The sequence below is a fragment of the Pimephales promelas genome, chromosome 14, assembly GCF_988280905.1.
Source record: "Pimephales promelas chromosome 14, fPimPro1.hap1.1, whole genome shotgun sequence".
Lineage (NCBI taxonomy): Eukaryota > Metazoa > Chordata > Actinopteri > Cypriniformes > Leuciscidae > Pimephales > Pimephales promelas.
The window spans coordinates 9525115-9547111 of NC_142782.1; the positions used below are offsets into that span (position 1 = coordinate 9525115).

At 40.8% G+C, this 21997-nt stretch overlaps 1 protein-coding gene across 8 annotated transcripts; it reads right to left on the minus strand.

The window, feature by feature from the left end:
• Positions 1–12955: 12955 nt before the first annotated feature.
• On the minus strand, positions 12956–16907 carry LOC120478606 (uncharacterized). 8 transcript variants are annotated; one of them, XM_089119373.1, is made up of 7 exons: positions 15724–16904; positions 15515–15619; positions 14489–14557; positions 14343–14397; positions 13966–13994; positions 13757–13883; positions 12956–13639 (listed from the first exon to the last, which is right to left on the minus strand). In XM_089119373.1, exons 2-7 carry the CDS (start codon positions 15530–15532, stop codon positions 13401–13403), a joined length of 537 nt encoding a protein of 178 aa, XP_088975499.1. In that variant the 5' UTR covers positions 15533–15619; positions 15724–16904; the 3' UTR covers positions 12956–13400. The 8 variants fall into 8 exon arrangements, 1 of the variants encoding a protein (XP_088975499.1); XR_016146466.1 differs by having other exon boundaries at positions 13966–14145; positions 14343–14557; positions 15724–16907; XR_016146467.1 differs by lacking the exon at positions 13966–13994 and having other exon boundaries at positions 15724–16900.
• Between the last annotated feature and the right edge of the window lie 5090 nt (positions 16908–21997).

Here is a 21997-nt window from a genome sequence, read left to right on the forward strand (position 1 = left end):
CTTCAAATTTCGGCTGTACCTTCTAAAGGCATTGACGATGTAAAGTTGTGCTATCTGCGCGTTTTCGTCGATGGGTGTGTCCGTGGCGTCCATGATTCGCCATGAAACAGGAAGTTGTAGTAACTTGGCTGTAAATGCCCAGATCTGCACGAAATTTAACACGTTTGACAAGAGTCCCGCCCTGAACAAATCTACATGCCAACATTCACCCACAGTCATAGCGCCACCTCCTGGCAACAGGAAGTGACCTTTAACGTAGCAGCATAGCAAATGCACATACGCACTGGCTGAGCTGCAGAAAATGCAACACGGCCGCCTCAGACCCCGACGTGCTACAGGTGCGAGGGCCCGCCCATCGCTGCTTGCAGCTTTAATTTTTTTTTTCTTTTTTCTGCAAAGTAAGCGCCATTTTCGGGGCCGCAACATGCTCAAAAACTCACCAAATTTGGCACGCATGTCAGGACTGGTGAAAAATTTCGTATTTTGTGGGTTTCACGGATGGGCGTGGCAAAATGGCACGCTAGTGCCACCTAGAAAATTGGAAAAAATTAGCCTCTCGTCCACGTTCAACGTACATGCACGAAATTTGGTGGGGACGTGTATCATATCAAGACGCACAAAAAAGCCTCAAGAACCCATACCATAAACTCGACAGGAAGTCCGCCATTTTGAATTTGGCGGCCATTTTTGGACGATTTACACACTCCGTACTTTAACGAACTCCTCCTAGGGATTTAGTCGGATCGACTTCAAACTTCTGCTGTGCCTTCTACAGGCATTGACGATGCAAAGTTGTGCTATCTGCGCGTTTTCGTCGATGGGCGTGTCCGTGGCGTCAAAGATTCGCCATGAAACAGGAAGTTGTAATAACTTGGCTGTAAATGCCCAGATCTGCACGAAATTTGACACATTTGACAAGAGTCACGCCCTGAACAAATCTACATGCCTACATTCACCCACAGTCATGGCGCCACCTGCTGGCAACAGGAAGTGACCTTTAACGAAGCAGCCCCCGCCGCTTGTTTGACCGACATGTACGAAATTTCTGTGGTACATCTACCATGACCAGACGTACAAAAAAGCCTCAAGAACCCATAACCTAAACTCGACAGGAAGTCCGCCATTTTGAATTTGGCGACCGATTTGGGACGATTTACACACTCCGTACTTTAACGAACTCCTCCTAGGGATTTAGTCGGATCAACTTCAAATTTCTGCTGTACCTTCTAAAGGCATTGACGATGTAAAGTTGTGCTATCTGCGTGTTTTCGTCGATGGGCGTGTCCGTGGCGTCGATGATTCGCCATGAAACAGGAAGTTGTAGTAACTTGGCTGTAAATGCCCAGATCTGCACGAAATTTTACACATTTGACAAGAGTCCCGCCCTGAACAAATCTACATGCCTACATTCACCCACAGTCATGGCGCCACCTGCTGGCAACAGGAAGTGACCTTTAACGAAGCAGCCCCCGCCGCTTGTTTGACCGACATGTACGAAATTTCTGTGGTACATCTACCATGACCAGACGTACAAAAAAGCCTCAAGAACCCATAACCTAAACTCGACAGGAAGTCCGCCATTTTGAATTTGGCGACCGATTTGGGACGATTTACACACTCCGTACTTTAACGAACTCCTCCTAGGGATTTGGTCGGATCAACTTCAAATTTCTGCTGTACCTTCTAAAGGCATTGACGATGTAAAGTTGTGCTATCTGCGTGTTTTCGTCGATGGGCGTGTCCGTGGCGTCGATGATTCGCCATGAAACAGGAAGTTGTAGTAACTTGGCTGTAAATGCCCAAATCTGCACGAAATTTTACACATTTGACAAGAGTCCTGCCCTGAACAAATCTACATGCCGACATTCACCCACAGTAATTGCACCACCTGCTGGCAACAGGAAGTGACCTTTAACGAAGCAGCCCCCGCCGCTTGTTTGACCGACATGTACGAAATTTCTGTGGTACATCTACCATGACCAGACGTACAAAAAAGCCTCAAGAACCCATCCCCTAAACTCGACAGGAAGTCCGCCATTTTGAATTTGGCGACCGATTTGGGATGATTTACACACTCCGTACTTTAACGAACTCCTCCTAGGGATTTAGTAGGATCAACTTCAAATTTCTGCTGTACCTTCTAAAGGCATTGACGATGTAAAGTTGTGCTATCTGCGCGTTTTCGTCGATGGGCGTGTCCGTGGCGTCGATGATTCGCCATGAAACAGGAAGTTGTAGTAACTTGGCTGTAAATGCCCAGATCTGCACGAAATTTTACACATTTGACAAGAGTCCTGCCCTGAACAAATCTACATGCCGACATTCACCCACAGTCATAGCGCCACCTAGTGGCAACAGGAAGTGTCCTTTAACAAAGCAGCGAAAAATTTCACAGCTGCACCGGCTGAGCCGCAGAATATGCAACGCGGCCGCCTCACACCCCAACGCGCTACAGGTGCGAGGGCCCGCCCATCGCTGCTTGCAGCTTTAATTTCTTTTTTCTGCAAAGTAAGCGCCATTTTCGGGGCCGCAACATGCTCAAAAAGTCACCAAATTTGGCATGCATGTCAGGACTGGTGAAAAATTTCGTATTTTGTGGGTTTCGCGGATGGGCGGGGCAAAATGGCTCGCTAGCGCCACCTACAAAATTGGAAAAAATTAGCCCCTCGTCCACGTTTAACCTACATGCACGAAATTTGGTGGGGATGTGTATCATATCAAGATGCACAAAAAAGCCTCAAGAACCCATACCCTAAACTCGACAGGAAGTCCGCCATTTTGAATTTGGCGACCGATTTCGGACGATTTACACACTCCGTACTTTAACGAACTCCTCCTAGGGATTTAGTCGGATCAACTTCAAATTTCTGCTGTGCCTTCTAAAGGCATTGACGATGTAAAGTTGTGCTATCTGCGCGTTTTCGTGGATGGGCGTGTCCGTGGCGTCGATGATTCGCCATGAAACAGGAAGTTGTAGTAACTTGGCTGTAAATGCCCAGATCTGCACCAAATTTTACACATTTGACAAGAGTCCCGCCCTGAACAAATCTACATGCCGACAATCACCCTCAGTCATAGCGCCACCTAGTGGCAACAGGAAGTGACCTTTAACGAAGCAGCCCCCGTTGCATGTTTGACCGACATGTACGAAATTTCTGTGGTACATCTACCATGTCCAGACGCACAGAAAAGTCTCCTGGAGCGATGCCCTAAACTCAACAGGAAGTAGGCCATTTCTAATTTTACCGCCATTTTAGGATGATTTACTCCTTACGTTTTTTAACTAACTCCTCCTAGGGAATTGGTCGGATCGACTTCACATTTCTGCTGTGCCTTCTAAAGGCATTGACGATGTAAAGTTGTGCTATCTGCGCGTTTTCGTCCATAAGCGTGTCCGTGGCGTCGATGATTCGCCATGAAACAGGAAGTTGTAGTAACTCGGCTGTAAATGCCCAGATCTGCACCAAATTGTACACATTTGACAAGAGTCCCGCCCTGAACAAATCTACATGCAGACATTCACCCACAATCATAGCGCCACCTGCTGACAACAGGAAGTGACCTTTAATTAAGCAGCGTAGCAAATTCACAGCCGCACCGGCTGAGCTGCAAAATATGCAACGCTGCCGCCTCACACTCCGACGCGCTACAGGTGCGAGGGCCCGCCCATCGCTGCTTGCAGCTTTAATTTTATATACAATTTAAATTATTTTTGTCTCAAATCGGTGCTGACGGATCCTGACTTCGCCCTATGCTGCAATATACATTTAGTTTTGCATTCATTTACAGAAATCAGCTGCTTGAATGACAATTGCTGATGTTATTGGATTTTTCAGGTGAGATCTCAATTCATTCAGTTAACGGATGCTCTGAGGTAAAGTTTTCAGACCGCAGACTCAGCAACGATTGTATTTACAGTTTTTCTCGATTGTTTACACACATTTTCTGAAAGAATGCCTCATATTCTCAGAACTCTACACACAAATCTAAAAACACTCACACAATTGGCAAAACCCCTCAATTCTCCTGCAAAATGAAACTTTACATTCAAAACAATGTTATTTCTTCTCAAAATGGTATTTTGTTTTCAAATGACACACACAAACCATTATATGAATAGACATTTATAAGAACCAGTTGAACACTGATGTGCTCAATGTAAAACACTATGATCAATGGAAAACACTTCTTCTCCAATCATCATAATGACTTAGGCCTTTTTTGTTCAGTGTTACACTTACTACAGATATTACATACATAAGTGTGTTGTAAAATATTTGAGAATATTGTTTTTTATACACAGAACACACAAATACACGGTAACAAATATATTTTACGTATTTTCACCACAAAATCAATGGGAGATAGATCCCACATTTTGTACACCCCAACCAACACAAAGTTGCACATACAGTGGTCTACATACAAAACAACAGAATTTCTTATGCTGTTACAGTAAAAAAAGAAATAAAAAAAATATCTATGCTGCATCCTCTCTTTGGTTTTGGTATTTTATGCTAAAGCTCTGATCGCTAATTGTAAAACTGTGTGAAATGTGTTTGCCCATGTGACGAGTCAGTGTGAATATTTGAATGGCAGTGTGTTCCTCATGAAAACAAGAGATTTTCTGCATGAAAATTGTGCCAAATCCAGAGAATCGTGTGTAGTGTTTTGAAAAAAGTGTGTTTTAGAACTGCAATTTGAGTGTAAAGCAGGAATTGTGCTTGTAGTTCAGTAGAATTGGTTCAGGGGGTTGGTGAATGAGTTACGTGTTGTGGTCATTGTGTCTCAAGTACCAGAAAATGTGTGTAAACAATCGAGAAAAACTGTAATTGTACATAACAATAATAACAGACACTATCTTCATGTCATTAAACATTACAATATTGCTGGCCATACACTGATGAGAAAGTCCGGGTGCGCTGTGCATTTAGATTCTAACGCTTTCACTGTGATTTAGTTGGTTTATATCATTTAATATAATTAAAGAATGAGTCAATGAATGAAATGAAATCGCTGCGCTGCGTGAGGAGAGTATGTAAACAGATTCGCCGCTGGCTTAAACCAGAAAGAAATTTTAAGAAGTATAATGAAATGGTCTCAATGCTACACTACTGTAATAGTAGTAAGGCTTTCCTCTGTATTTTTTTGCCTGTACTATTGGTGTCCCCTTCAAAATTTGCTCTTGAGAATTGTTATGTTTATTGTCCCCCCCAACATTTTGATGAAATTTTCGCCCCTGCCTCCACCTCGTCCTCCACCTCGTCTTACTCTTTCTCTGACTCTTTCCATTGTGCTTGAAGACCGATGAACTCACCTGCTGCTTTTTATAGTGCTTATACACCTGATTGGTGTGTCTACAATTAAGCAAACAAGTGTTTGCACACCTGATGACTGTGTTGAATCAATTGGTTGGAAGGTGCGGTAATTTGACAGTCAGTGCTTTGGTATTGCAAGGAAGTGACTTCATAATAGATTTTTGTGTGTAATGTATGTTAAGTGTGTTTAGTGTTTTGCAAATCACTGTGTGTAGAGTTTTGCAACAAGTGTGAGGTTGACAATGTGCTTATAGTTGTGCAAATATGGGCTGATGTTTTGCTTCTTGAGTGTAAGGTTTTGCTAATAGTGTACTACTTTTAATTTTAGTGTGTAAGCAATCCAAAAAAACTGTAATAGACAAATGTATTAAACTGAACAAAAAGAAATGCAAATCAAAAGTTTGTAAGAGCAGTTACTGTGAATGAAACAGTAATGTAGATGAAACACTTATTTTATGTTGTAAAAAGGATACTTTGTAATTTTGTGCGCGCGCCTCACAGGTGTCTTTCATTATCACCAAATAGTCTCTGTTCAGTCTGTTATCGCGCCGTCCTCTTATGTGCCTCGCCCTCGATCGTCCTGCTCGCCACAGCCAACTAGACATTTTGTGTGAAATGAATTTCAAACTCTGGTGATAGCTAATGTTAGCCTTGTAGACAGAAGAGTGAATTCTCTGTTTGCGCAGTTCCGGATTAGAGGGTGTGGCTTGCGGAGCTGTACAAAGTGGGGCATTCTGGGACCTGTAGTCTATTCATACATATGCGCCCCTTGGTTATTTTCTGTCTTTTCTCGGTCAAGAGGGCACCAAATTAAAAAAATTATTTTACATTTCGAGTACATATATGATCCACTTTCAATAAAGATTCATGTTGTAATGGGTGAAATGCTCCTTTAAGTGGCTCCAGGTGATCACAGCTGAGGGAGGTGCAGTGCGACACTTGCTGGTCCTTTTCTGTAAATCCTTTTGGTGTGCTTACTGTTAGTTCGATGCCATTAATCTTTACAATATTGAGAACACGTCCACAGCATTTACTAAAATAAACCTTAATCTGTGAGGCTAAATAACAGAAATACCTTTTTTTATTTCTTCACAAACATGCTCCAAACTGATCATACTTTAGAATGAAACAGAAGAGAGGATGCAGCATATTTATTTATTAATTGGATTTTTTACTGTAACTGTATACAGTACATTTTTCTGTTGTGTTGACCACTGTGTGTAGACCACTGTATGTGCAAATTTGTGTTGCTGGGATGTACGAAATGTGCGATCTATCTCCCTTTGTTTTTGTGGGAAAAATAAAATATATTTGTTACCGTGCATTTGTGTGTTCTGGGTATAAAAACAATATTCTCAAATATTTTACAACACACTTATGTATGTAATGTCTGTAGTAAGTGTAACACTGAACAAAAAAAAGGCCTATGTCATTATGATGAATGGAGAAGAAGTGTTTTCCATTGATCATAGTGTTTTACATTGAGCACATCAGTGTTCAACTGGTTCTTATAAATGTCTATTCATATAATGGTTTGTGTGTGTCATCTGAAAACAAAATAACATTTTGAGAATATGTAACATTGTTTTGAATGTAAAGGTTCATTTTGCAATAGAATTAAAGGGGTTTTGCCCATTGTGTGTGTTGTTAGATTTGTGTGTAGAGTTCTGATAGTATGAGGCACGCTTGCAGGAAATGTGTGTATACTATCGAGAAAAACTGTAATTACAAATGTACATCATAATGTACAACGGTACAGTGAAGCATGGCTCTGCATTGTAACTCTTTCACTTGCACACACAACCAACACCACACTTTATGTAAAAAAGATTGGAGAGCATTATTTATTATCTTTAACTTCAGTAAAGCAGATATAAAACACTACAAGGGGACAAGGGGAATGTGTTGCTCTCAGGAGGAGGCTGTATTTGCACAATGACATCCTGGCTCTGGCTAAATCTACATCTGTCCACTGCAGAGGCTATAATAACCACAATCTGGAGAAGAAACTAAATAAATGTATAAAAGTATAATATAACCTTTTAACATTTACAGTAGGTTTTAGTCTTCACTCACCCACTATGCTTGTAAAACATGTTAGGCCATGCTAGTGAAAGAGTTGCAATGCAGAGCCCTGCTCATAGCATAGGCTACATAGCTGTAGGCCCTATTCACCAATGCTCTTACAAATATTTAATTCTCCCTAACAACCAGAGCTATTATTTTATTAGTTTTAATTTTTATTTTAGTTAACTAAGTGTTTTTCACACCCAGTGCTACTTTAGTTGTACTAAAAAAAGTTATATTAGTTCAGTTTTTGTCTACCATCACCTCGCTAACTATAGTTACTTTTATTTTGAAAGTGTTTCCGGTTACATTCGCTTCCAAAAAAGGAATGGACCACGTGACTTCCGTTTTTGGTTTATAAACGAAAAACGAATTGACAGAAGTTCAAAGAGTAATGACTCACTTCATTCTTTGTTCAATAAGGAATAACGATAAAATGATCCCCAAAAAACGAAAAACGGGCAGTTTTTAATTGGTTTTTCGTTTTTTGATTCTGACACCAAAAACGGTTATTTGGTTTTTCTATTAGAAACAAAAAACAAAAAAACTGTATTTTCGTTTCATAATTACAAACGAATTATGGATTATCCCGAGATCCCCTGACCCTTCGTCGTGTACGTTTTGATAGTTTGTTTTTTTGTTTGAACCACAAAACAAAATAACGAGAAACCACCCTTTTTTCCTTTGTCGTTTCAAAGGAAATGGACTGTAATGGACCACTGTGTACCCTTTCTACCAGCAGGTGGCAGTATTTAAATGACTGACTGTATGGTGTCTTTGGTAACTGTTTTAAAGGGGAAATGAAGCAGTGAATCAAGTTTACATGATTTACAAGATTTCCAATATATTCAAAAATTATATAAGAAACATGACAAATGTAAACATTTAGAAGAAAAAAAGAAAAAACTTTATCCACAAGTTTCCTACGCCCCATGAGGCCTTGCGTCAAAAGTGGGCACGTCTTCCGGTTCGAAGTAAACAAAGCGCGACTCAACTGTGTGAGCTGACAAACAATTAAAATAAAAAATACACACTTAGTCATTGTGCTTTGGAGTTTATTCCAAATTATAATTGAATGTGCTACTGGAATACATTAACTGGCACATTTGGTATTCTGTCAACTTCTGATAGAGCCCCCGGAAACTTGTGGATATCTTTCGCCGCCAGGGCGCTGCCATTGTGCAGGTGACGTCACGGGGTTGGTTGGCTCAAGTTTAACAGGCTCTGGGCAGATTGGACGGGGGGCCAAGATGGCGCTGGTGTGAGGAGGCTGTATTGAACTCTTCTGTCAGAAAAGTGTTTTTTTGATAACACAATACACAACCTAATTACTTTGACTCGTAACTGTGTAACTGGTGTAATGATGGCTTGAATGTAAGGTGAAACTACATTTGGTACAAGTGTTGTATTACATTAAAAAAGAAGAACCGGCAAAAGGGAAAAGTCACAAGTTAGCTGGCGGTAACAGGACTAAAGTTTTGTCACAACAGGACAAAAGGGTGAAAGCAAAAGGGTGAAAGCAATGGAAGACAACTCTAATGTCAGTACCACAGACGTTTCAATGGAAGACTCAGGTAAAGAAGATATGTCGACTAAACTTGACGTTAACCCAGGCGAAAGAGCTGGGGACAGTCTCTCTACCTCAACTCATATCTCTAAGAAACCCGCCCTAAAGAAGAAGAAGCACGGGCACAGTAATGGTAATGGTGACAGCGAAGAGAATGGCCATGCGGACATTTTGGCTGCTATCCAAGATTTAGCCAAAAGTTGTGGTGAACTAGGGAAAAAAATTGACAACTCATTTCAGAAAATTTCGGTCATCGAACTTACAACAACTGAAACCTCTAAGTAAATTGAAAAACGTTTGGACGTTGAGCAACATAGTACTGAAAAACACAAAGCAAGAGATTGAAAATCTGAAAAAAGAGAACCGAATTCTGAGGGAAGGAGTCGCCGAATGCAAACGTTATAGCTGGAGATGGGCACTAAAGCTGCACGGGCTGAAAGAGGAGGCCAACGAGGATGTGAGAAGGTTGGTGATTACTGTGATTGGAAAAGTTACTCCTGGGCTACAGGAATATCTGGAGGAGGGGATTGACATTGCCCATCGTGTTGGTCCTAAAAAGCAGGATGGTCCCCAGACTCCCCACAGATCTGTCATTATCCTGTTTGCACTCCTCCGCATCCGTGATGCTGTCTGGAAGAGCGCTAAAGGGAGCAGGTTTTTATGTGACAAAAAAACTGCGGCTTACTGAGGCTTTGTCTCCGGAGGACAGAATTGCCAGAGAGAAGGTCTGGCCCCTGGTTAAAAAAGCAAGAGAGGAGGGGAAAAAAGCTTATTTCCTTGGCCCTCTCGCTCTAATTGATGGGATAAAGATCAACTACGCAGACATTGATTAATACTTTTCTCAACTGACACTTGATGGACGGTAATCTGCATGGTGACTTTGGTGATCCCAGAGTGAATCTAACGGTTTTTCTGTCATCGGAGCTGCAGACCGGCAGACTAATGATGGGTCTTTCTTCAGTTCAAGAAACATCAATGTCGGTATGCACTGTATAGGAGAAAGAACGGTGGGATAAGGTAAGGGAGGAGAAAGTAAAAAAAGAAGAAAAAAAGATCGGAAATAGCAAAAGGAAAGAAAAAGTTTTTTTTTCTTTCTTTTTTTCCCTGAGACGAATTAAAGGTTCTCGCTAGTGGCCAATGGTTATTTGTGATTATTTGGTCATAATGTTTGGTTCTCAAATTCTCTAATTGACCTACAACATGTTCTCCTATAGGAGTTTGTAGCTTAAAAAGTACCTAAAGTTTATATGTATAATTAAACTAAGTTTATAGTAGATGGTATATACAGTGCCCTCCACAATTATTGGCACCCCTGTTTAAGATGTGGTTGAGGACTTTTAAAAATTTTCCCTTTTTTTTAAACAACATAGAACCCAAATGCAAAAAATTTAGAAAAATAAAAACTTCAAATCCTGTGTCCCACAATTATTGGCACCCCTAACAATTCCGCTGAAAAATGTAATTGATTTTTAAAAAAATATATATTTTCTGTAGTTGCTAATGTTGGTCAGGATATCTAGGAACTTTTAATTAGTAATTCATGACTTCCTATTTCCCTGGGGTATAAATATGACATGACACAGAGGCCTAATTCTCTTACCCATTTGTCAACATGGCAAAGACAAGAGAACACACCATTCAAGTAAGGCAGATGTGTGATGACCTTTATAAGTCAGGCAATGGCTACAAGAAAATAGCCACTCACCTTATATTGCCCATATCTAAAGTTAGAGGAATCATTAAGAAGTTTAAAACAACAGGAACAGTGACAAACAAGGCTGAAAGAGGTCCCAAGTTTATCTTGCCACAACGCACTGTGAGGAGGATGCTAAGAAAAGTAAAAAAAAGTCCTAAGCTCACTGTCACAGAATTGCATCAAATAGTGGCATCTTGGGGTCACAAAATCTCCAAAACAACCATCAGACGCTCTCTACATGCCAACAAGATGTTTGGGAGGCATGCTAGGAAAAAGCCTTTTCTCACTAACACTGACAAACGTAAACGTCTGGAGTTTGCCAAGCGGCACTGGGACTTCATCTGGGATCGTGTGCTTTGGTCGGATGAGACTAAGATTGAGCTTTTTGGCAACAAACACTCTAAGTGGATCTGGTGTAAAACAAAAGATGTGTATGCCGAAAAGTACCTCATGCCCACCGTGAAGTATGGTGGAGGATCTGTGATGCTGTGGGCCTGTTTCTCTTCCAAAGGCCCTGGGAACCTTGTTAGGGTGCATGGCATTATGAACGCTTTGAACTACCAGGACATTTTAAATAAAAACCTGATGGCCTCTGCCAGAAAGCTGAAGATGGGTCGTCATTGGGTCTTTCAGCAGGATAATGATCCAAAACGTGTGGCAAAATCTACACAAAAATGGTTCAGTCACAAACTCAAGGTCCTCCCATGGCCATCTCAGTCCCCAGACCTCAATCCAATCGAAAACCTGTGGGGTGAGCTAAAGAGGAGAGTGCACAAGAGAGGGCCCAGGATACTGGATGATCTAGAAAGATTTTGCAAAGAAGAATGGTCAAAGATCCCTCTCTCTGTGTTCTTCAATCTTGTGAAATGTTATAGGAGGAGATTAAGTGCTGTCTTGTTGGCAAAAGGGGGTTGTACAAAGTATTAACATCAGGGGTGCCAATAATTGTGGGACACATGATTTGAAGTTTTTATTTTTTTAAATTTTTAATTTTTTTTTTTACCACCAAAGTAATGTACTTAAATAAAAGGTTGGATTTTTCTCTTTTTTTGCATTTGGATTCTATGTTGTTTAAAAAAAAGGGAGAATTTTTAAAAGTCCTCGACCACATCTTAAACAGGGGTGCCAATAATTGTGGAGGGCACTGTACATGGTGTAAGAAATTACAGTCTGCTCCGATCAAACTTCCACTCCAATATAGATTATATTGAAATGTTCCTTCACTTAAAAGAGCTTATTTATCATAGAATCAATTCCTTACAATCTTAAAAGTATCACAGTCATGTTCATCACCTATAGCGTGGGAAGGACAGCAGGTATTCAAGAGCCATCTTGATTAGGGGGCTTCATAGGATGTTATCACCTTAAACATTTGGCCGTATTGCTTTAAACTATGGGGCCGATCCGATCCAGTATCGGTATCGGGACCGATACCAGCGTAATTCACGTATCGGATTTTTCCGATCCAACCTGCGGAGAAATCCGATATTTATGATCCATGTCTGCGCTTTAACGTTGGCTGCTGAAATGACTCCAAAAGGGATTCCCCGGGGCTGCTAGTCTGCTAGCTGGCTGCAAACTGTGGAATGGATATCCTGAACGGAGGTGCAGCTCAATCATAGACTGTAAAAAATAGGTAGTACCCCAGAGTGCACTCTGGTCGATGGGGCGGGGCGACACTTTTGGGCGGAGCGACACGTGTCGCCCCGCCCACCTTAACGTTTATTGGTTTATAATAAAGATGATCTTATTGGTGCAGAGAAGTGTGACGCTATTACAGATTATTGGTGCAGAGAAGTGTGGCGCTTTGGGCCGGCTGGGAATGCGGAAGAACACAACAGACGAATAAACTTGTTGATTTGGCGGACATTAATGCGATTCCACATTATTCCATTGAAGTAGAAATACAAAGAGAATAGAAATAATGGTCTAATTCACAATCACTCCCTCAACAGCTGTAGTAAGTTAGATGGTCCGTTACCTCTGTATTACTCACTGTTTTTTTGTAAGTTAATGACATCTCGCTCTCTATCTATAGATAGATAGCGAGAGAGAGAGAGAGAGAGAGCAAACTATAGCGGACATGTCACCAGTCTCACCTGTAAGATCCTACGAACATTTTTTTTAAACTACATTTACGGCTGTTAAACTTCACTGATCATAGCTCCAAAAAGCCATGGTAATCACAAATTAATGGTAATTATAGTATTTGTGCATTTACATAAATGTAATTAATAATGGTTGTACTATAATAAACCTATAAGGGAGTTTCTATACATGCTCTTAAGAACACAACAAAACAAAGACTTTGTCACTTTTTCTTTATTATAGACTCCAAACTGCACTTATGCATCAGCAGAATGGAATTTATGCAAACCTTAAAGAACCAAGGTACTTTACCATATTCACAATTAGTGAAACCTATGTTTTTGCCATAGCTTTTCAATAGAACACTATACAGGTGAAACTCAAAAAATTTTAATATCGTGCAAAAGTTATAATTTTGATGAACATCAAATTCAAAATCTCACAAAATCAGAATATTACAAAAATGTAAGCCCTCTGAAAATTATATATAATCATGCCATATGCATATAGTTATTTATACTAAATATATTAGTTTCACTTTTTAATTTGAATTACTGAACATGAACTTTTGCACAATATTCTAATTTTTCAAGTTTGACCTTTAAGTTTACCTTTTAGTTGCATCAATTACTACATCAAAACCAGTTCATCTCTCAATTCCCATCTACAAGTTTTGAGTTTTACAGAAATTCATTTCCTGCAGCAAAAAAAAAAAAAAAACAGTCCTGTGAGCAAAATCCACAAAGATCTTCGCAGTAAAAGCCCAGCAGTTCCCCTCGTCTTCCTCTTCCCCTGTACCCTGGTGGATAGGACTTAAAAAAAGCTCCAAGCATTCCCTGAAGCTGTAGATCCGGCGAAACTCATCACAGTAGTCCGGAGAATTTTTTTTCCAGTTGACCACACCTTAAAATGTAAAGACAAAATACAGAAAAGATATAAGTGTGGAGATTCAAGTTTAAATGTCACATACCACAAATTTCAATCCAAGAAATGTGCATTGAACAGAAAAAAACATCTTACTGTTCAGCCAGGCAAAGTGTGCTGCTTTCTGGAAAATTTCATTTGTGACCACATCCCTAAACCATCTGCATACCAGTGAAAGCGTCAAATATGCAGAATCACCAGTTGCTATTATTTCATGGGGAAGCTGTTGAAACAAAAAACATTGTTATTTATACTTGTATATAAATGTTGTTGAAAAAAAAATATAAACCTTGGTTCAGACAAACCTGATATATTGTTGTCATAACTGCATGCTCTGAATAAAATAATAAATAAAGAGATAAATATTCTCTTATAACGATAATATTAAAATAATATCGCTCCAACACACATTAGCCGCTTTCCCCACTGTCGGGCCAGTGTGGGCCAGTGCTTTCAAGGGTCGGGCGGTGTTAATAGCCTTGGACCTGTAGCACCAAGCACAAAATCACACTGTGTTTCCACCGTTAGGACAGAAGCTCTGCAGCGCTTCACTAAAGCCCTCCCTTAACATGCTTGTCTTGAACAATGACAAATAACTCCATTGTTTCACCAACAAATGGAAGTTTTACCAGAACACTATTTAAAGAAATTGCTTAATTAATGTATGTGCACAATAAATTACCTGAATCTCTCTGTCTGAATCTCCCCGAAGACATTGCCTTTTGTAAGGTTGAGTGCTAAGAAAAACAAATGACAAGAGGTAGGCATGTATATTGGTAGATGTAGTACATAAACTAATGTTTAATGTAGGAACATGCAAACAGCTACATGCATTTGCAGAGTGAAGTTGTCCAGTATGAGAGCACACCACCACCTCCTGATCAGGGGCATGTCATCCTGAATTTTTTTAAATAATAATAATAAACAATTATGCATGTCTGTTTATTTAACGTGAAATATGTAATGAGGTAATGACATAACTCTGTAAAATCAAATCGGAGCCCCAAAGCCATGTACAGAGTGTACTGTTACAATTCACAAAGTGCAAAAAAATGAGCAAGGTATAACTTACAATAATTAACTACAACAACAATTAAAATTTAACCTACCATCAGTATGTAACAACATGTTTAAAGTTCAGTCTTTACTACTGCACTTTAATGTGACTAATGTTTTAAGATCACTATGCATACTAACTTTTATACAGTATATTATAGTAGGGTTGCAGCAGTATGACTTAAAAGATCTTTTCATGCTTAAAAGAGTTATATCTCACACATTTGATTATTTACAGTACTGTAATGTACTATTGCTCTATATCAAATCTTAAATCCCGAGATCAATTTTTTAGCCTATGCTATTTTCAGTAGTTGCCCAACTAAACACTATTTATTGCATCCTTTCCATCCACAGTTTACGGATGTAAACTGTGGATGGAAAGGATGCAATAGTGTAAACTGTGTAAACTGTGATGAGCTTTGTATCTAGTCAAAAATAAAGCAAAAAGTCTCAAATTATGTTACTTTTAACACACAATTCAAACAGTAAATGCAGTTTTGAAAATCAAGGCTATGTGGTGTGACAGCAGAGGTGGGCAGAATATCCAAAAGCTGTACTAAAGTAAAAGGACTGATAGAAATAATTAAGTAATAATATTTATTGTTATTGGAGTAGGAGTAAAAAATGATGCAATGGCAAAATATTTTAAAAAATATAATACATTTAAAAATGACTGACATTTGATTGAGCAGGACCATATACCATTAAACCACGATAATTTCTGAAACTGCTTTTGTACTGTGAAAATCTCATACCACTGCAACCCTAAGAGGTACAAGTTTACAAGTCGGTTACCTGTAGAACTCTTGACATTTCCACACTTAAGTTCAGATTCAGGTGTAACTGCTGGCTTGTTCCTATTATCCATTTGGTTTTTGGTCTCCGTGTTTGGAAGAGATCCTTATAAAGCAATAAAGATATTACCAGATAGAACAGATTACTCTACATGGAGAGGATTATGCCAAACAAATATGTGATACTCTGTTTTTGTCAAGAAGTCTAACCTCTGTTTGAAGAAGCGGAAGTTGTCGATGTGGGATCTTGTCATTTTGCTGTATGACAAAACATCTCCACTTTCAATGCAGGGCTCTCTCTAATGCAGGATTCAGCTCCAAACCTCTGTGCTACCGAGCTGCAGGTGCTTGCTCGTGCTGTACGCTCAGACCCACTACACAATCAACAATTATTCATAAAAAAGGAGAAATTATTAATTCATTCAAAGTTTAACAATAAAGTAATTTATTGCTCTCGATTTAAAATAAACATAATTAACATAAATAAACATAGCTTTAAAAAAAAACTAAACATATTGCTATTGTATTAGAGCAAGTTCTTCAAGATTCTTTATTCATGACATTCTTTCAGAAGGAAACTATTCCAGATTTGATTCACGAACATCATGGTACATTTTTAAATATGTTTATATAAAACTACACAACCATTTTTACTCACTATTTGGAATCGCAATCAACGTGGAGCGTCGTTCGTTCGTTAATGCTGCCACCGTTGCCTTTTATCGCAAACTGCCCCCTAGGGGGTCGGAGGAAAATGGCAAAGGCGGGAACAGGAAAATAGGGGCAGGGCGACACGTGTCGCTCCACCCAAAAGTGTCGCCCCACCCCATCGTCCAGAGTGCACTCTGGGGTTACTCAAAAATAGGGCTCAATGAGACACACAGACGCCCGCTCAAGAAATCCATTCCGCAGTTTGCAGCCAGCTAGCAGGATAGCATTGAGCTACCAATATGTTCGCTGTGTGGAAATGTTGAAGCCATGTTACCACGTGATGCTAGTGCTTGAGTTTCATGAATGTAGTGAATGTATAAATTGAAAATAAGGATTTAAACTACTAGAGTTCATGAATATGAGTTCTATTTCCAGAACTAGTTAATTTACAAATTATTGAGAGAATAATTGAATGTTGCCCTGCTATGCAGGTTGTTTTTTTTTGGATGCATGCTTTGAGAGGGAGTTCCATTGGACGATTCACCATCGGACACGTGAGGTAGAAGAGCAGAGGGCGCGAAGGATCATCTTGCCTGCATCACGAACTGCTTCTACTCATCTTTTCCGCATTGCATCGTGCAGATAAGAGATTTCACTCCACTAAAAACAAAAACACACTACCCGGGTAGATGGACTTTATTTTATTTTCTTTTTGAGGTAATTCAGAGCTCTGAGTTTTTTTTTTATTTCTTCTCAACTTGCGTAAGAGACAAACAAAAAGTTGAGAACTAAGAGAAACACTGATTTTCACAACTAAAAGGACATTACAAAGAAAAGATAAACAAGGTCATACTGGTTGATGTTTGATGTTCAATAAATGCCGGCTATATGTTCTGAGTAAACTATTTGGTACTTTCATTTGTTTACTCCTCCTGTGAAAAGTTCCTTAGAAAGGTAGCACTTCACTTTACATTATAATAAGTGACCCTTACATAATTTGGCGAGCCAGCAGCCAGGAGGAGAAATAAGATTAAACTTGAATTTGTTTACATTGCCGGTTAAACCAGATTATTGACCCACTGCAATACATAGTTTGCTGTTTGCTTTTCAGTTTGCTTTTGTAAATTGTGTCAAATTCAATGCAGTCATGGATACTGAACAAGAATATGGTGTGAATTTGAAAATGGCTGTGTACGTTGAGGGTATTACCACAACTGATACTGATGAAGAGATAACTAAATCCTGTTCAGCTTTTGGGCCTGTGAACAAAGTTCTTAGGGTGAGACAGACAGGACAAGAGAAGGGAGTTAAAGCTCTAGTTGAGTTTGAGTCTGAGCAATCAGTCATGGACCTAGCTCCTTACCTCCCACAGTATCTACCTAGTGTTAGAGATCCTAACATTATGTGGCGGATAGATAGGGCTTATAAAGTAGCTCCTACTCCTGACAAATCGCTACCCACAGTGCGAGCAGATCTTTTAGACTTGAGTAACAGTTCAAACTCTGATAGTGAGGCAGTTTCTGATGACAGTAGGACCCCTTTAGTCCATAAAGCACACACTAGGTTTTACCCAACCCAACGTGCTTCCCCTACATTCAGCACTAAAACAAGGAAACAGACAACACAGTCAGCTCAAATCAACCAAAGAGCTTCAGACAATGACATAATAATCAATCCACCTGACGTTCAGAGGATCATTGTAGAGCATGTTATTAAAAACGACAACTCCAGTGCCTCAAGCCAGGGATCTAAGAGACTTCGTCCTTTTTCAGGCAAACTTCCTAAACCTACGAATGAAGCTAAATTTCAGACATGGTCTCTCCATGTGGAGCTTATGAATCAGGATAAAACCCCTGTTGACATGCAGCGACGTAAAATCCTAGAAAGTCTGCTTCCACCAGCCTCTGATTTAATCAGGCAGCTAGGCCCAGATGCAGCTCCTCGTGGTTATGTGAAGCTCCTCGACTCAGCATATGGGTTAGTTGAGGATGGGGAAGAAATTTTCGCAAGGTTCCTTAGCACTCATCAAAACACAGGAGAGAAAGCCTCAGAATACCTGCAGCGGTTACAAGTGCTGATCATTACAGCTATGCAGAGGGATGGCATTGCGAAAGCAGACGCAAACAAACAGCTGTTGCGACAGTTTCGGCGTGGATGTTGGGACCAATCCCTTATTCTAGCACTGCAATTAGGACTTAAAACAGAAAATCCACCTGACTTTTCTGATTTCCTCCTACAAGTTAGAACAGAGGAAGACAGGAGAACTGCAAAAGCAGGATCGCATGCAACGCCACTTAGGGAACACAAAGCCCAGGTCCTCTATGAATATGCAACTTGTGCATGAACCGCCTTTCTCTGATGATGCAAGCGCAAATGTCCTCCAGACATACATCACAGAAACTGAAGGTTTACGGAAACAAGTCTCTGAACTAAAAATGCAACTTACCAAAAAGAAAGATCTAAGGAGGCAAAAGCATGCCAGCAAAATCCAGAATTCGTCTCGAGAGACCCCCTCAGTTAGGGTAGCTGAAATTCAAGCCCAACAAACAGCGCCAAAACCAAGGCCGAAAGCTTGGTTCTGTTTCAAATGCGGCAATGATGGTCATCTAGCATGACAGTGTGAGAATCCCCCAAATAAGTCGTTGGTTGATCAGAAATATAAAGAACTCAAAGCAAGACAAAATTAATGGGAAATCAAATATGACCATTTAAACTGAACAGGGTCGCAGTACAGGGACTGACTGCACCAGGAAATGAAACGAAATGTCCCACACAAAACAAAGCCACGAAAACAGTCGTCTGTGAAACGCATTCCTCAGCTCAGTCAGTGGATGGTGCTCTCCCAAGTGGGTTGATAGGGCCAAAATGTACATCAACTGTTGTAGTTGAAGGAGTTCAGTGTGATAGCCTTCTAGAATTAGGTTCCCAGGTTAGCACAATTTCAAAGTCTTTCCATGAGTTACCTTTCACATCAGCCCATCTTCCCCATTCAAGACCTATTAGACATAGAAGGTGCGGGTGGTCAGGAAGTACCCTATCTAGGTTACATCCAAGTCAACATAAACTTTCCAGAGCACATCATGGGGAAACTTTTAGAGATTCTTACCTTAGCACTTGTTATGCCTGACCACAGAACAAACATGGACGTCCCCTTGTTGATAGGCACCAACACACTGGATCCACTGTATGAAAAGTGTGCTCTTATTCAGGATGACAGCGCCAAACACAGGGCCAACGGTGGTCAATACTCCTCCCTTGTGAAACATTTGTATCACAGATTCAAAATAAATCAACAAAATGGCAGAGTTGGGACTGTGAAGCTGCAGAGCAAAAAGAGTGTCGTCATTCCTGCAGGTGAAAGAGTGGCTTTAACTGGATACGCAAAGCATGTCCCAGTAACTACCGATACTCCCCTTATGGTAGAGCCCCCCCAATCCAACTTACCTGCTGGTCTCTTGTTCTGTAGCTACGTCATTACAAGCCCGCCATTTCCATCTTTCAAGATGCCTGTTTTGGTGAAAAATGAGACCGCACATGACATCAAAATATCAGCAGGTCATAACATTGCAGAGTTATTCTTTCCTAAAGCTGTGTCATTCTTACCACGTCATGATGACAGAGTAACATTGAGTGAGCCATCTCACCTGACTTCATCCTCCGCGACATGTAACTCCATGCATGTGTCTAAATCTGGTAAACTCACTTTTGACTTTACAGACTCTCCCTTGTCTGAAGAGTGGAAGAAGAGAATTACCAGGAAGTTGAATTCAATGTCAGACGTTTTTGTACACAATGACCTCGATTTTGGTCATACCACTGAGATCAAACACAAGATACGCTTGTCGGATCCATCACCATTTAAACAGAAGCCCAGACCGATTCATCCCTCTGATTATGAGGCTGTCAGACGTCATTTGAAAGAGCTTCAAGATGCGAACATCATACGTGAGTCAGAAAGTCCCTTCGCTTCACCAATTGTAGTGGTGAAGAAAAAGAACGGTGATATTCGGCTATGCGTCGATTACCGAAAACTGAATAGACAAACCATCAAAGACGCATATGCATTACCGAACATAGAGGAAGCCTTCTCAGCCTTGAACGGGTCCAAGTGGTTTTCTATTATGGATCTCAAGTCTGGCTACTATCAAGTAGAAATGGAGGAAGAGGACAAGTGCAAAACAGCTTTTGTGACACCTATGGGGTTCTGGGAGTTTAACAGGATGCCACAGGGAGTTACGAATGCCCCCAGTACTTTTCAGAGGGTAATGGAGAAGTGTATGGGTGGAATGAACTTGAGAGAAGTCTTAGTCTTTCTTGATGATGTATATTGTTTTCTCAGCTACACTTGAAGAACATGAAGATCGATTACTCAGAGTTCTCCAGAGGTTGAAGGAATTTGGCTTAAAGCTTTCACCTGAGAAATGTCAATTCTTCAGAACATCTGTTAAATACCTCGGTCATGTTGTGTCTGCTACTGGGGTAGAGACCGACCCAGCCAAGATAGCTGCTCTGACGACGTGGCCTAGGCCTAATAACATCAAAGAGCTTAAATCATTCCTTGGATTCGCTGGATATTATAGGAGGTTCATAAAGGACTATTCCAAAATCGCAAGGCCTCTGAACGACTTAACAGCTGGTTACCTGCCACCAAAAAGGAAGTCCGCCTCATATAGCAGCTCAACACGTCTCTCAAGTGTAGATTTCAGAAGACCCTTTAACGAGAAATGGACATCAGCCTGCGAAGATGCATTCAAGACTCTTATTCAAAAGCTCACAACAGCTCCGATCCTTGGGTTTGCCGATCCAAAGAAGCCTTACGTGGTACATACAGACGCAAGCACTCATGGTCTTGGTGCGGCTTTATATCAAGAGCAGGAAGGCAAATTGAGAGTAATAGCCTATGCGAGCAGGGGACTCAACCGCTGTGAACGAAGGTACCCTGCACACAAACTCGAATATCTCTCTTTAAAGTGGGCTGTCACAGAGAAATTCTTTGATTATCTCTACGGGCGAAATTCACTGTTGTGACAGACAACAACCCACTGACGTATGTACTGAAGTGACGTCTGCCAAGCTTGATGCTGCAGGCCACCGCTGGCTGGCTGCCCTTTCCAGCTTTGACTTTAACATCCAGTATAGAGCTGGAAGGAAGAACCAAGACGCAGACAGTCTCTCGAGGCGTCCACATCCTCACGACGAACACCAACCTGACTTCACTTCTCAGGATGAGGATAATCGCATTCAACGTTTCCTTGCCCAGTTCCTACAGAATGACAGAGGTGCCGATTTCCCATCTGATGCTGTGAAGGCAGTGTGTCAGAGGTACCAGCACATCTCAGCAGCAAGTACAGAGCCGGACCTCCAAACGCCAGTACCAGTGGAATGTTTAGCAATTGAGGCCTCTGCCATTCCCATGGGATTCTGTCAAGCTGATGTACTTGGGTCATGTACGTTACCGCAAATGTCACTCCAAGATTGGGCACGTGAGCAAAGGCAAGATCCAGTCACCAGTAGAGTAATAAAGCTTGTCAAAGCAAAAAAACGACTTCCATACAGGTTGAGGCGTCAAGAGGATCGAGAGGTCCAGTTGGTGTTGAGAATAATGGAGCAATTGGTCTTCTCTGATGAAGTCTTATACCGAAAATGCATGAGTCAAGGTGAGCCTTTCCATCAGCTTGTCCTTCCGACGAAATACAGAAAGACAGCTCTAGAAAACCTCCATGATGCTGTCGGACACCTGGGCACTGACAGAACTTTGGACTTGGTTCATGCCCGATTCTATTGGCCTCGTATGGCCATGGACGTGACTGAGAAAATCAGGACCTGTGAGAGA